Source organism: Pinus tabuliformis, chromosome Q (genome assembly GCF_031772625.1).
Source record: "Pinus tabuliformis cultivar Carrire ecotype Pingquan chromosome Q, CPIR1, whole genome shotgun sequence".
Lineage (NCBI taxonomy): Eukaryota > Viridiplantae > Streptophyta > Pinopsida > Pinales > Pinaceae > Pinus > Pinus tabuliformis.
The window spans coordinates 423,589,399-423,605,254 of record NC_142296.1 but is presented as its reverse complement, the minus strand read 5'-3'; the positions used below and the strand labels follow the sequence as shown (position 1 = coordinate 423,605,254).

At 34.3% G+C, this 15,856-nt stretch overlaps 1 protein-coding gene across 1 annotated transcript; it reads left to right on the top strand.

Moving 5' to 3' along the window:
• The first annotated feature begins 7,889 nt into the window (after window positions 1-7,889).
• Window positions 7,890-9,065, top strand: LOC149220010 (beta-1,6-galactosyltransferase GALT29A-like). The gene has a single exon (XM_089382708.1). It carries the CDS (start codon window positions 7,890-7,892, stop codon window positions 9,063-9,065), a length of 1,176 nt encoding a protein of 391 aa, XP_089238834.1.
• The last annotated feature ends 6,791 nt before the right edge of the window (window positions 9,066-15,856 follow it).

Below are 15,856 nucleotides of genomic sequence, written 5' to 3'. Positions count from 1 at the left end.
CAAAAAGATATTTTCCTGTACCAGCCTTGAATCCAAGGGAACTTGTCCTGGCAACAACTTCAATCTAGTTCAATAACAATCTCTGATATGAACAACCTTTAAGAAAATACACCAATTCGATCTACAAAGAATAGTCTTGGCTTGAAACAATTTTCACTGAACTCCTAAATAATGCCAAATTGCTGCAACTTTAAAGAATATAAACAGTCCCCAATTCTTATGAACATTGAACTCTGTCATTCCCAAAAATCCCCCAGCATAATCACTTTCAAAGCAGAAATGATGGCTATCAAAAGGCAATACCTTTATGGATTATCTTCCTTTCGAATGCAAGTATCGAAATTAATAAAATAATTATTTGAAGTACCTACACCAACATTTCTTCAGATATATCCAAGTCAGGGGACAAACGAACTGCTGAAGATTCACACACCTTCTTGTTCAACTGGTTGGAAAGATTCCCTCAATATAAAAATTTACGATATTCCTTTAAGTTTATTGTCTCAAGCATCAAAATTATGAATACTTCCTTTATTCATACCCATGTCTTAATTCCCTCATTCTTTAATCACCAACATTCACATGTGTTTATACACATCATCCCAAATTACAATCTGCATTTCCAATCCCCGTTTACATGCTTTCATATCAAATAAACATCATTCAATCCAAAGTCCAATCTTGTACATGCGCCTTTTCGCAATCTGCTTATCAAGCTTATAAAATCAAATGCCCATGCTTATTATACTTATCCAACCATATGAATGTTTTAAATCAACATTTTATCCTCCAAACTCAACACAAATTGAATCGATTCAAGACTCTGGAAAACGCAGATCAGTTTAAAACACTGATCGATTTCAACCAGACTCTGATTAAAAATCGAATACCAACACATTAAACTTACCTCTCCTTATTCAAACTCGCAACACGCATTATCAACTCAGCATTCAACGCTATCATACATTGAATTCTCCATCGCTTACTGTTCTGACTTCTCACAACAGCCCTTCAAAAATTCAACATTTTGCTGGACTCCACAGAACTTGTGACTATACGCTGGACCATTCTACAAACTCAGTTCAATACCATATGAATGCTGTAATGGATGCAGCGCGCTTCTTTGGAGGCATAGACCCATCTAAACGGACAAACTTGAAGCCTGACTTTTCCAAAGGTTCCTGCAAGAGATCAACATTTTTCGAAATTGTGAAAATACAACAGATTTTGTAGTTGGATCATGATCCTGGGACTCTTTCAATAGAGCTATTAATGCATTAATTTTTGAACCAGTTTTGGCTACTTTTTCTGATGTAACTTCATTCTCGTCAGCAACCTTTGGTGAACTAAAAAGATCAGATGCTGTAAGCTGCTTACGGCACAATGGACACTGTGGCTTTAGATGTTTCAATATCTTCTCAATGCACTTCTTACTAAACACATGTGAACAGATGGTTATGATAGCCTCTAATGGTGGTGATAAACATACTGGACAGTCAAAGTCATCTCCAGCTTGCAAAACTGAAAGTAATTTCTTCAGCAAATTGGGATCGCCTGAAGCATCTTCTAATTTGAAAGACGAAAACAATGACTCCACATCAGATGGGCACAACTACGCATCATCACAAATTTGACGTAGCCGTAGAATTATCTGAAGGATAGAAGAATAATTATTTAGCACGGTGCCTGAATTAATGAAGTTTTGAACCACTTTTCTGCCTTCTGTTTCTACGTTATTGTAGAGTTCACGCTCCTCATGAGACAGTTCTACCGGATGGATCTGCACATATTTAGGTGGAGAAAACTCGATTCCAGATTAAGAGAGCCGTGGAATCCATGGTTTTTCAGTGAGTAAACCCACAGCGTTAATACTCAAACGCATTCAACTACCACAGCGTTTCAAACCCATTCAACAGTGCATTCATTCAACATCGTTAATATTCAAAAAACCATTCAATAAATCAAACGTTGATACCATTGGACAATCAGAGGCGCACGAGGCCACTGCCACGGCGACGTTTTTTTTGGGCATTCTAGATTTGTTTCGGCTGCAGAGAAACGCAGGCTTGAAGAGGCGGGTGCTGTCGAAAAGGCCCTGACATGGCGAGCCAGCATATACAGAAAGGGCCTAAGAGCTATTCCACCTCGTCTTCAAAATAGAACTAACATGAAGCAGAACATCACAGATGAATTGAATGAAAGGGCTAGAATAGAACGCCGATTGGAACCTTGGATTCGTCGGGAACTGGAGGCCATCCTTGGGGACCAAGATCTGACAGTCCTTGTTCACCTTGTGCTTTCTCTTTGGTTCTCCAGAGTCAGGAAACAGGAGCCAAAAAAAGGAGCCTGGGACCTGTGCTCCGATACAGCGTGCCACAGCGTTCAAGTTTAATGGCTATTCAAACACATTCAATAACGCAGGTGAGAATAATCAAGTGAATTGTCAGGCAGTAGAGGCGCAGGTGTAATGACGCTCTTTTTTTAAACGTTTATGACAGTCAGAGAGCGATTATTGTATTCAAAAGAACATGCAGGCAGAATTAATGGAGCGTTACAGGTAATGAAGACTAGGCCAGCACTATTCAAGGTAGCTTAGACCGGTTGCTCAGGGAATAACAACATCTCATTTTTTTAACTAAATGATAAACCCTGAGGAAGAAAACTTCACAGGCCACACATCATGGCTCTGATACCATGTTAAACACACATGGGAGTGAGAGAAAATATGAAAGATAAATCATGCAGTACATTTTTTATTAACAACTGATATACATTTATAGTACAATATCTGACCGTTGGGTTCCACATCCCAAGGTCTCTTGGACTCCTTTTGTCCATTCGGCTTCCACACTAACCCATTTAGGATTAGGTGTCCAACAAAATACACAGGTTAGAGTAGTAATTTCAAATATTTATAAGACATTCAGAAAAGTGTTCCTAAAAAATATTGAATCTATGGTAAGGGAATAATTTTGGAGTGCTTTACTAAATTACTTTGAGTCTCAAAGAAAAAAGATCTCAACTTCAGAAGAAGTCAAATATGTCTAAAAAATGAAATGTGAGATGTCAGTTGTGATAGGAAAACTAGTATGCAGGTTCGTGGAGGATTGTGAAGTCCATAGTTTTCGGTTTTCTTACTTGCAGGACTATCAGTTCCCTTGCATGTCTAAGCAACTAAATTTGAAGGTTTCAACAAAAAATCCTAAGAAGCCTAACGCTACATGGAGGATTTCTGAGCTGATGCCAAGGAAAAATGATTTGGATAATTTAGTGTAGGATCACTCCAACCTACATTGATCAATTTCGTGTCCTTTGACCATGAGGTAGAATGAATACTCAAAGTGATGACCTCAAGTATGGTCAATTGTTGGTAGAAAATTTCACAATTAATTAAATTCAATCATTTTTTTAATTATAAATTAAAATCATTCAATTCATAACTAAAATTAATGAATAAATAACTAAAACTATATTTTAAAATGAAACAACTAACAATTTCATTGGGCTAGATTAGCTTTCTATTATTCCATTATAATAGTTTCCCATTAATCCAATTTTTATTTATTTGAGGAAAGCTACTCTATATTCTCAATTTGATTGGGTTATGTTCATATTGATGGGTAAGTGGTCTCATAGTTTGAGCAATTTAATTGTTTTTTTTAATTAATTAGTGTTGTATTACCCCTTGAAAGGCTCATAACATTGAGATGATGAAATTTAAAAATGTTAGATCAAATGTGCATGTCTTGTTGAAATTACTACAATTTAACAATGTTATCAAACTCTCTTTGCACCTTTTGGGGCAATTGCTAGTTTTAAAATAATGAGAAAACTAATCATAATTTAGTGGTCAAACTAGGAGTGAGGACAATTATCATTGGTTACTATCTACAAATGCACGATCACTTATCACTATTATTGAAAGAAATACAAACCACCTGAAATAACTTGCAAGTGTTCTATAAGAAGTAAGCTTGAGCTCCTACCAAATATTTCTAGATCTTAAACAATTAACTTATTTCCTTACACTTAACAAAAACAAAATCTTAATCAATTAAAAACAATTTTACATCTTTATCCACAATAATAATAAAAATATATATATATATACACTTAATTATGTTTTAATATACTTATATATATATATTAATGATTATTTTTACTATATATTTTTTATAATCTTCAATACTAAAAAAAAGCCATAATTTTTTTAAAATAATTATTTTAACCATATATCTTTTACCATGTGGTTGGGAACCATATGCGTTTTTTTTGGGGCTATCCTTACATGGTGCCCATAATAACGTCATTGCCACAAGCATATTTAGAAATCTTCAATATTTTGAATAAACTAAATAAACATGTTTGAAAATATTTAAGGCATCTACAATAATTTTGAATAAACTAAATAAATATATTTGAGAATCTTTAATATTTTTATTGTAAGTAAACATATTTGAGAATCTTTAATATATGTAGTATAAATTAAGCAAACATGTTTTATGCGGGAAGCTTCTTAGAGGAAGATACACTGAAGCTTTCCAAGGAAAAAAAATGTGAAGCTTTCCTTATCAGGCTTGATTGTTTGGCAAGTAATATTTGGTCACGTATGAAAAGAATATTATTTTAATATTATTATTTTAATATGGAGACTCTGTTGCGGATTCATTGTTTGGTCAGAGTTCGGTTTTGTGTGAAAAAGGATTATTATGATAAAGCATAAACAATGAAAGATAATAGTGTATCAATAAAATATTGATTAAGTGGGACAAATGGGAATAAAATAAAATGCAAATGAGTTGGAAAAGGGTTAAATAAATGGCGTTGGAAAAAGATCTTTCCATACAAGTGTTGTTAAGCTGCACGAAAGTTAAAGGGAGAGTATTTAAAAAAAATGTGAATTATTAAATGCAAGGGGGGGAGTATTTAAACAGATAAATTAATATATAAATTTGAGTTTTACTTGTTATAATTAAATATGTGATGAGAGAGGGATTGGAAATGATTAAAATAAAAGAGTTAGTATATATAATTAATTTAATTTATTTTATTACGTGTTATGAGTAATATGTATGGAGGGATTGGTGAAATTGTTTTGGATTTTAGTGCATTAAAAGTGGTTTATATTTTTAAAATTATAATAATTTAAATAATGTATTTTTTTTGAATTTGTTTTAATAATTTATTTAAAATATATAAAAATTGAAATTTTTAATTTTTAATTTTAAAATATAATTTAAATAATAATATATTAACTCTAGATTTGTTAAGGGTTGAGGGAGATTATTTTTTATTTTATTTTAATAAATATTTGTATTTTAGAAATTTGATGAAAAGTTAAAATGAATCTAGATTTGTTTAGTTATTAACTATAATTATAAATATAAATATCAATTTTATGTTTTTATTTTTATTTAATATAATTTAATTAAATTGAATTTTTAGTTTTAGTTTTATGTAATTTCACAAGTTAAAATGTTAAACAAGACATTACATTATAATATCTCTATCATATTGCCCTGCACGTCTTGATGTAATGGTTAATTAATTATTATTTTTCTTCCGGATTAAGTATTTTGAATTGCTTTAAATGAATATTACATAGACCAAAATTTTTCTAGCTACTAATATGTATGAATGGAAACCATACTAGTAACATAAGTTCAAAACCTTGAGGTTGTTAAAACATCATTTAACTAAAACACATATTGGAAATAGAAACTTATAAAAACAACTTGGATGTACCAGACTTTGACATATATCCATATGATAATACACAAAAAAATATTAATGTCTCAAGGCAAAACCTAGTGAGCTATAACAATTATGGGACAGAATCACTAAACATCCATTCTCGATGCTAAAAAACTATTGATTAATTTCTTAACTAAAATTATCAACTTGAAATCAAAACAATCCCCCCTTAAAAAAATAACTCAAACATATTACCAAATTCCAATGAAAATAGAAAAAACTTAATCCTTCGCAATTTATGCAAATATTTAAATCTATCTGCCCGGTGAATCCTGCTCCCTTGATGACAATTTAAGGAGTTTCAACGAGACTGTGAATCCTGCTCTCGTATTGAAAATTTAAACAGTTACGACGATCTCATTAGGGTTTTGTTCTCACTTGTCACCTCTCCACATTTGAAAATTATGGAAGAAGCCGTTGAAACTCAAGTGGAGGTTACCCAGTGCTTCGAAACTCGTACAGTTGATCTAATTAATGCACATTGATGATACCAAGAAATTTTGCTGTGAAGTTTTGTTGAGCAGTTAAATACAAAGCATGTAAAGCCTAATATAGTCTTGAGGGAATTAAATAATTGTGATGTATTGATAACTTTAGTTTATGGTATAGAAAAAAAATAATTTATTAATGAGTAGGATGTTATTTCAAGGATTCTATGTATGGAATGGAAACATTATTTAGAAATTAGTGGGATGTTATTATAACTATGGTGTAAAGTTGAGTAAAGGTCTGATAAATTTTGGCATATTTTAATTATTTCATATTTTTATCAACGGTGAGATTTAAGATTTTGTAGCAACTAAACACTATTTAAATCAACTGGTTTATTATCTTATAAAGTTATATAAATAATTTTAGGCTAAATGTTGATGAAAAGTACCCAATTTAAATGGTAATATTTTTAATATATATGTTTCTTTAAAATAAAGAAATTTTATTCAATTTTGTAAATGGTAAATTTTGTAAATGGTAGATTTGATTTTTTTTATTTGATAAATATGATTGTTTAGTCAACTATTTTATTTTGTCCATTTTTTTTTACAGTCAACTATTTGATTTTGTTCATGTATATTTTGATTTTGTTCATATATATGTATATTTTTACATGTGGGAAAACCTATAATAACTCAGTTGTCAAATCAACAGTGAGGACAACTATTTCTCACTGTTATCCACATGCTGACTCATCATGGTTATTCAATGAAAACCATGCCACCTGGAATAATATGTTGGTGGTCATTAAGAGGGCAAACTCAAACTTTCACTCTTGTAACTCACCCGTGGTCCGTAAGGGGGCAGGCTTTCACTCATGTAACCCACTAGTGGTCTGTAAAGGGGCAGTCTTTCACCCCTGCCATATGCCTCTGAGTCTTAGACAATTAACTTATTTCCTTAAGTCGTAGTAAAACGAGCTCTTAACCAAATAAAAACAGTTTTAAAATATACTCCAAGTCCATACTGTGTTCATACTTATTAGACATATCTATTAAATTTTAAAAATACTTGTACAATTTAAATTTCTATTTAATATAATGGATAGATTTCATTGCACCACCTGAATAGACATTGATGGATAGAAACAATATTTGACTCTTTTGATCGATGGTGATGGATAAAACATCCAATTTTTGTTCAGAACAACTCTCTAACACACGAGAGAAATTGGCATTCTAACATTATTTCTTGAAGCTGTTCTATTTAAATTTCCATCCATATTTTGATTATGATTGAGATTCCCTTCCGTTAGCAGTGAATGGCAGACCGCATATATAAAATATTTCCACCCAGCGATTTTTAAATAATCATGGACTACACATGAGTTGCCGTTTTGTACTAGCAGTAATTTACTGATTCTGTAATTTCAAGTTGGTTGCGGGTTAAAAATGTTTGATGTCAACCACATATGCCGGCACTGGCTGACCTTGATGCCTGCGTGCGTGACGAAATAAAATCTGGTATTGTGGCGTGACAACTAGCATCACTTTGCAGGATCTGGGGCATCATGAGGCTTATCTGTTGGCGGGGTCCAAGAAATCGGTGGACCCACGATGGTGGCGGCGTCGTCCTCTTTATTGCATTCTTCTTCAGGGTTGGGGAGGCCTGGTTTCGAGTCCGTGGCCTACAGCGGCAGTGCAATGGTGGATTACACCAAAAGATTGGGGTACAGCAAAGAGATGAATATTCGAATGACAAAATCACTGCGATTCCTGCTCCTCACCATTCTGGGCTCAGTGCTGCTGTTGGTGTTCAGCAGCGACCTCATCAATAGAGTGGCTGTGTGCAGTATTGTGAACCAGGCATTGGTCCCAGCGTTCCTCGTATACGGGGAGCAGCTGCTGGCAGGCCCCGGCGACAGCGGTCCCCCGGCTGGTATCTTTAATCAGACGACGTTGTTATCCTACGCCGCGATCGAGTTAGGCGAGGCGGAGCAGCGCCAGCTGATCAGCGGTCTGCTGAACTATCGCATGGGCAGCGACGCGCACTCAATCAAATTTCACCAGGTGTTAGGGGCTTGGGTTCAGAACAAGCGATTCGACCCGCGGGTCATGACGGAGCTGGGCGATCTGGTGAAAACACCCTTGGATCGCCACTACAACGACACTAGGTCTCTGGAGATCCGACCCGGACAAGCCTACCGGAGCTGCGCCGTGGTGGGTAACAGCGGCATCCTTCTGCAGAAAACCCAGGGTCAGCTGATCGATTCCCACGAGATGGTAATTCGGCTCAACAACGCCCACACCAGGGGTTTCGACGAAAAAGTGGGCTCGAAAACCACTCTGGCGTTCATCAACAGCAATATTCTGCATAGCTGCGCCAGGAGAGTTGGGTGTTTCTGCCATTCATACAGGGAAGGCGTTCCAATTATGATATACATCTGCCAGCCCGCCCAATTCATGGATTTCGTTCGCTGCAACGCGTCCCACAAGGCCCCCCTGCTCGTTACCGATGCCCGATTCGACAATCTGTGCAGCAGATTAGTGAAGTATTATTCCCTCAAGATTTTTGTGGAGACCACCGGGAAACATCCGGACAAATGGAGCGAGGCCCACGAAGGCCCCATGTTCCATTACTCCTCTGGAATGCAGGCGGTGATGGTTGCATTGGGGATTTGCGAAAAGGTGAGTCTCTTTGGCTTCGGGAAGTCTGCGGAGGCAAAGCACCATTACCATACAAATCAGAGGAGCGAGCTCACGCTTCATGATTATGAAGCCGAGTATCGACTGTATCGTGATTTGGCTGATAGGTCACCCGATATACCTTTCCTAAGCGAGGCCGGCATCCAGCTTCCACCTGTGGAAATCTATGTATGAGGTTCCTTCTCTCTGTGTGATTAGATTCGTTTTCTATTGGCACCGGATTTTTTTTATTGTTTAGAAGTGTGAGTTATTCATCCATATTGCAGACTTATTAACAGAAAAACATCGTGATCAATTGTAAGGAATATGTTTACATACAAAAATTCATTTATATTTCATAACAGGTTTTCTTTTCTCCGTACCAGTGATGTATAGTTTAACACCATAAACACAGTTCTGAAATGATGGAAAATGAAACTTTTAGGGCATGGTTATTAGACATCATAGCGATGCAAAAGTTTGAGCATGGAGGTAGCAAGCTGGACAAATTCTACCTAAATGAGCACTCTAACTCTTAGATAATCAACACGTTTTTGACTCTATCTTGCTCTATTGACAATCCTGGCGGGGGTGATGCGAGATTATAGTGGGAACTATCTTTCAAAATTAGTGGAACTATATATGTAGCGTAAAATTTAATAAAATTCGAAATTAGAGAATGTGAAATTTAATAAAATTGGAAGTTACCAGGAGTGGAATCAATGGTGGTAAATGTACGTTTTTACTCTATCTTAGCTTTATTGACAATCCTGGCGGGGGTGATGCGAGATTAGAGTGGGAACTATTTTTCAAAATTAGTGGAACTTATAGTGGGAACTATTTTTCAAAATTAGTGGAACTATATATGAACGTAAAATTTAATAAATTGGAACTTATAGAATGTGAAATTTAATAAAATTGGAAGTTATCATGAGTGGAATCAATGGTGGTAAATGTTTATAGATCATATTGGGAACTATCTTTCAAAATTAGTGGAACTATATATGGAACATAAAATTTAATGAAATTGGAAGTTATAGAATGTGAAATTTAATAAAATTGGAAGTTACCATGAGTGGAATCAATAGTGGTAAATGTTTATAGATCATAGCGGGAACTATCTTTCAAAATTAGTGGAACTATATATGGAATGTAAAATTTAATAAAATTGGAAGTTACCGTGAGTGGAATCAATGGTGGTAAGTAATTATAGAAATTAATTCATAACATGTATAATATAATAAATATGAAAATAAAAACCAACTAAATTTGATACTCTAAACCATAATTATTTTTTTTAAATAAAAAAATAATATAATTATTTTTTAAATAATTTTTTATTTTCATAAAAATATTTTGGAAATTAAATTTCTATCATTCACTAAATAAATTGCTATATAAATTAAATTATTACTGATGAATTTCAAAATACTTATCATATATTTTACATTGCCAAAATTAAAAATAATAAAAATAATTAATTGAATTTTAAATTATCAGTATTATTAATTATTAAAAGAATTAATGTCCACTTGGCTTACAAATACAAATAGCTATAGGTTTTTTTTGTTAAAATACTCTATAGTGAAAAGGTCATCGGTTAGAAACTTTATGGGAAAAAATTCAGTCATGCTAAGGCTTGGTGTGATCCAAGCTAGGCAGTGATGCTAAGGCTTAGTGTAATCCTCTAGTGATTTTTAGGGTTTAGATGCCCTTGGGTTGTGGCTACTCAAGGCACATTTTAGGTCAAACGACATATTAAGTCTCTCATAACTCACATTACTTAACTTCTTTTTTAGTAAAAAATATTAATATATGAATTAAACATATATAGATTTAAAACATGACTAGAATTTACTAAGTTAGTAAAAACTTAAAGTAAATGTGAATAAAGAACATGTATGGGAAATTATGGCATCATTAATTGGACTCAAAGTATTAAGAGGTATGAGCTATTGTACATTCGTTAATAACATCACCAACTTCTAACCCTTGGCCAAAATGTCTATGGATATGTTCCTTTAGTTGAAACACCAATGAGCAAGAGTTCATTTCGCCTTGAACCACTAGTGTGACCTCAATTATTTTTCAGAGGCAAAACTCTAAGCCCTATACCTCCATGGTACACCTATCGATCTTCCTCTCTGGCTCGACACCGATCTTATCTCTCCTCGGACTTGACACCATTCTCATACAATCGACCCACGCTGATAATTGCACCATTCGTCCCAACCTAATTTAGGGTTAAGGGATTAGGGGTTTTGGATGTCACATGATCAAGTATATTTTATTGTAAACAAAGAAGTTGTTTGATGATAAAAATTAGAGGCATAGCTCTAAAAAAATTGCTAGTTTTACCACTTTAGGTTTCTAGGGTAAATCTCTATGTATTATGTAATTTCCATTATTTTATTGTTTTGTTTATTAAAAATCTATGTATGCATTACATTATTGTATAGGATTTAAAACATACAGGAAACACCATACATGATCCTTTTATGGATGAACCAAAACCCATTCATTGGCCTCTTTAAGGAGTAGACCTTTTAATGAGCTAAGATTAAATGCAATAAATAAAAGCTAGGAAGACTCCATCCTTATTTATAACTAACTAGAAAACCCTAATGATAACCCAATTATGTAACAACCCTCGTGAAAATCCCATGTAATAAAAGTTAATAAAGGAAAAATAATAACCATGGTTGATGGGACACTTATTCCAAGCTGAATGTTGGGAAAAACATCCTAGTGTGAGTGTTCATTTGGTTATTAATGGCTAAGAAAATTGGCAAAGGAAATATTTAAGGCTTTGGAAAGACAAAATTAAATTTTTGGCCCATTTGTTTATCAAAATAATGGAATTAGGAAGGTGAAAGGTCACATGTTGCATGTGAGGAAGAAATTGAAGGAAAATAATGGAAAATGAAGAAAATAGAGGCCTCATTCATAAAAAGGTTTCTGAGGATTAGTTGGTAACCTTTTGTCAGTTCAGTGTTGGAGCTCTCTCATTATTCTCTCTCTCTCATACTCTTGGATACTTAGAGTTTTCTTGGAGCACTCATGGAGAGTGTGGCATACTTGGATATTTGGAGCAAGAAGGCAAAGGAAGAGAAGGAAAGCTCAAGAGGACATCGGGATCAGTAACTACATTGAGTTTTGCTTGCAGGTACCGAGTTGCATGTATGTTTTCCTCACTAGTTTTGGTATGCATGACATATTCTTGTGGTTTATTGGTCATGATCTGTCATTGGCATGGAGGATGGCTAGGATGACAGTGGATTGCCTAGCCTTTATATTTCCTATATAGCCATGGAGATTGTGGATTCCTTTCATTATTTTGTTTTGGTTGGTTCTCATGTTTCCTTAGCTTGGGTTGAGTTACTAGTTCCCAGAGCCTTGGCTAAACAAATGCTTTGGATCCCTTGGTGGGTTGAGTTACTAGTACTGGAGGCTTGGTTGGGAAAACGCTCTAAATCCTAGTAAAAGTTGTGGGTTGAGTTACTATTCCTGGAGCCTTGGTTGGAATAAACACTCTGGAGCCTTGGAAGGATTGGGTAGACACCAATCTAATGATGGTTTTGTGATGTCCAACCGTGAGGTGGAATCATTATTTGATGGGTTGAGGTGGATGGCCTCTGGAAGCCCTGGATAGTTTTGGATTGATGTGTTCTATGATATCCCACATTCATGCTTGGAATATGACACAAGGGTGAATGGATGAAGAGAGATTTGGCTCGAACATTCTATGGTTGGGTGGAACATGGAAGTCTCATCCTGGGTTTGGATTTTTTATCATCATTATGAGGTTATTTCTCCTTGTATTTCTATGAGAATTATGTTGGTTTATATGTGGATCACATGGTTGTGATTTTATTGGTATTTTGTTGTTATTATGGTGGTTATGTATGTGTTTTACAACAATATCTATGTATGGCTCTCATCATATTTTTACTTGTGAATGAATGAACAATGTATCTATGACCTAATGGATGAAGTGAAGTTAATGTGTTGAGGCATCAATGCTTCTTAGCGATTCACAGCTAAGTATGAGACCTCTATGCTCATATATGTTACTTATACATGTAGATTACATATTCGCAATATGTTTGACGAAATGCCTATCATGGTTAGTAGCGGTCCAGTCAAGATCTTATTCAAGTAATTGCATTTGTACTTTCATTTCCCTATTATCTTACTATTCTGAAGATGTCATTCAATTCTAGGTAGTAACTTGGGCTCTTGTCCAGAAAAAGTGGCTCAAATCCCGGGGACGCTGGCATAACACTGAGCAAAATAGTGCCCAGACACTAGCATGCCTTTTCATGAGAGCGTCCAGAGCCTCTTGGACGCTGGAAGGCCTATAGCATGAGAGCATCCGGGGGTCAAGTGGTTCAAAATATCAGTGGGACCTAGGGGCTAGTTGGCAGAAAGGTTGGGTTGGTTCCTCAGGGTCCTAATGCTGGTGTTGAATGTATGTATACTGTGTTTTCATCGATTCCACTTCCTTAACATGACTTAGGAGGTCGAATCATATCATAGTGGCCTCTCGTCGCATATTTACCCCGACTGTTTAGTTGCTTGGGTAGATATGGGAGGAGGGTGTTATAGAGTGGTATCAGAGCATGATGCACCCCTCGGGCTAGATGTGATGTGTGTGTTGTTCATGCATTCATGTCAATTACATGTTTGTTTCTTATTCTTGTATTCCATGTTCTTGTTGCATTTGCATGGTGTTGATCATGGTTGTAATGATGTTGCCATGTGGAAGTTGTTGGTGTTGTTGTGGGATGTATCATCATGAGTTTATGACTGGTTACATGTTGTTATGTGTTGCTTACATGTATTGTTTTGTATGCTTGGTTATATTCTTGTATGCTTGGTTGCATGTATCATTCTTGTAATTTTGGTTTCAAGCATTGTTCATTTATGCTTGATTATATGTGTTTATGCGTGAGTGTGGTTGATTACACATTTCTTATGCATGATAATGTTTGCATGTGGTCAAGTGTACAATGATGTAATGGTTGTTGTCATGCATGAGGCCGTGTTATGCATTGTTAATAAGGTCATACATTGATGATTGGACCCTATCTAGAATGATGGTTGCATGGTTATATGCTTATGTGTTATGCTTCTCTATGATGTCATGATTATGTTATACATGTATCACGCTGATTTTTTGATCTTGAAGACGAGGTATCCTCCCTGAGCTATACTAAGGTACATTGGTTTATTGTGATTTGGTTTAACTGACATGATATAACTTACAGGAAGAAATACCAAATGGCTAGCAAGACAGTAGACTACAAAGACTCTTCTTATGAATCAGATGAGTAGTATGGTGTTAGGAACTCTTCCGATTTGGCAGATACACTCAAAATCTTAAAGGAATAAATAAGGAGTTGTAAGGAAGATAATGACAGAATCATATAGCCACAAGAGAAACTAGCAGAGGTAAATGCATTGATCCTTCAGAGTTTGTTAGATTTGCAGTGACAAGGACCACTCTGGATCAGACATGAGCAGGTTGAAAAAACTAATGAGGCATATGGAAGTAGGTCGCATGATGCTCACATGTCGGATAGAGTTGACACAATGAGATATGGCAGATTGTTGGACACTCCAGATATGAGAGGGGATAGACACAAGTACCATTCTAGTTCTAGTTCTTACATGAATGATGATCGATATCATTATCATCTGTAAAGGATGAGTGATAAGGGATACTTGCCAAATGAGTTTAAGAAAGAAAAGTGACAAACATTTAATGGAGAGATGAAGAAATCACAGGATGCAGAGGCACGGTTTGTTGGTATGAAGAAGTTCTTCAAGTTGCAGGAATATTCAGAGAACATGAACTCCATAGTAGCTACATTCAGTCTCAAAGGTAAAGCAAACATTTGGTGGGAAGATGTGAAGAATGTCATAGGTATACATGAGGAGGTATTGACTTGGAATGCGTTTGAGCGATTATTCAAGAAGAAGTACCTATCAGAGAGATACATTGATGACAGGGCAAAGGAATTATATGAGCTAAGGATGGGATGGATGAGAGATGATGAGTACACTAGCAAGTTCTTGGAGCTACTAAGGTATGTGCCTTACCTCAAGGAGGAGAAGGCCAAGATCGAGAGATTCACTAGTGGGTTACTGATGAACAATGTAAACTTTGAAACAAGAACTAATACAATTACCCATATTTTTGAGGTACCAAAAAGATCAACTGATTTTGAAAAGTGTGATTCAATATATATATATATATATATATATATATAACATAACATAGTTTTTGACACTTTAAATTTTCTTATGTACATTATTTTTAAAATTTTAGTGATTTTCATGCTGATTTTAAAAAGTGTTGACGCAATGTCAAGCACTTTTTTTAGAAGACTTATTTTTTGACTTTAAATTTTCTAATGTATTAAATGTCAATAATTATTTTTTAAATTTAACAATTTTTGAAGTAGTCATCTTCTTCATATTTTTTTGTTTTTCTTTTCATTTTTTTTTTGTAGTGAGATCTTTATTTTTTTGCATAGTTAAAAAAAAGGTCGATATTTTAAAGTTTCAATCTTCTATATATTTATATATTGTTAATTAATATTTCAATGCACATCAAATAATTGTCTCTAAAAAAATAACAATTTTTAACAATTGACATAAAAATACACATTTTGAATATAAAAATAACAAACAAATTTACACATTTTGAGACTTTTTTGCTAAAAATGAGCTGTCAAATAAACAATTTTTATAGGAAAAAATTAACAAAAAATGGTTAAATAATAACATTTTTTATGAATTTGATGTCAAAAAATAATAATAATCATAGTTTTTTTCAAAAAATAATGATTCACATAAAATTAAAGTGAAAATCACATAATACAAATATTAAACATATAACAACAATAACTCATTACTTATTCTTCTCATAAAATGTCAAAGTCAAAACATTACAAGTATAACTAATTAATAGTTACAAA

Bases quoted from the DNA above. Each gene is read 5' to 3' on its own strand.
- LOC149220010 (XM_089382708.1), top strand. From the start codon at position 7,890: ATGGTGGATTACACCAAAAGATTGGGGTACAGCAAAGAGATGAATATT.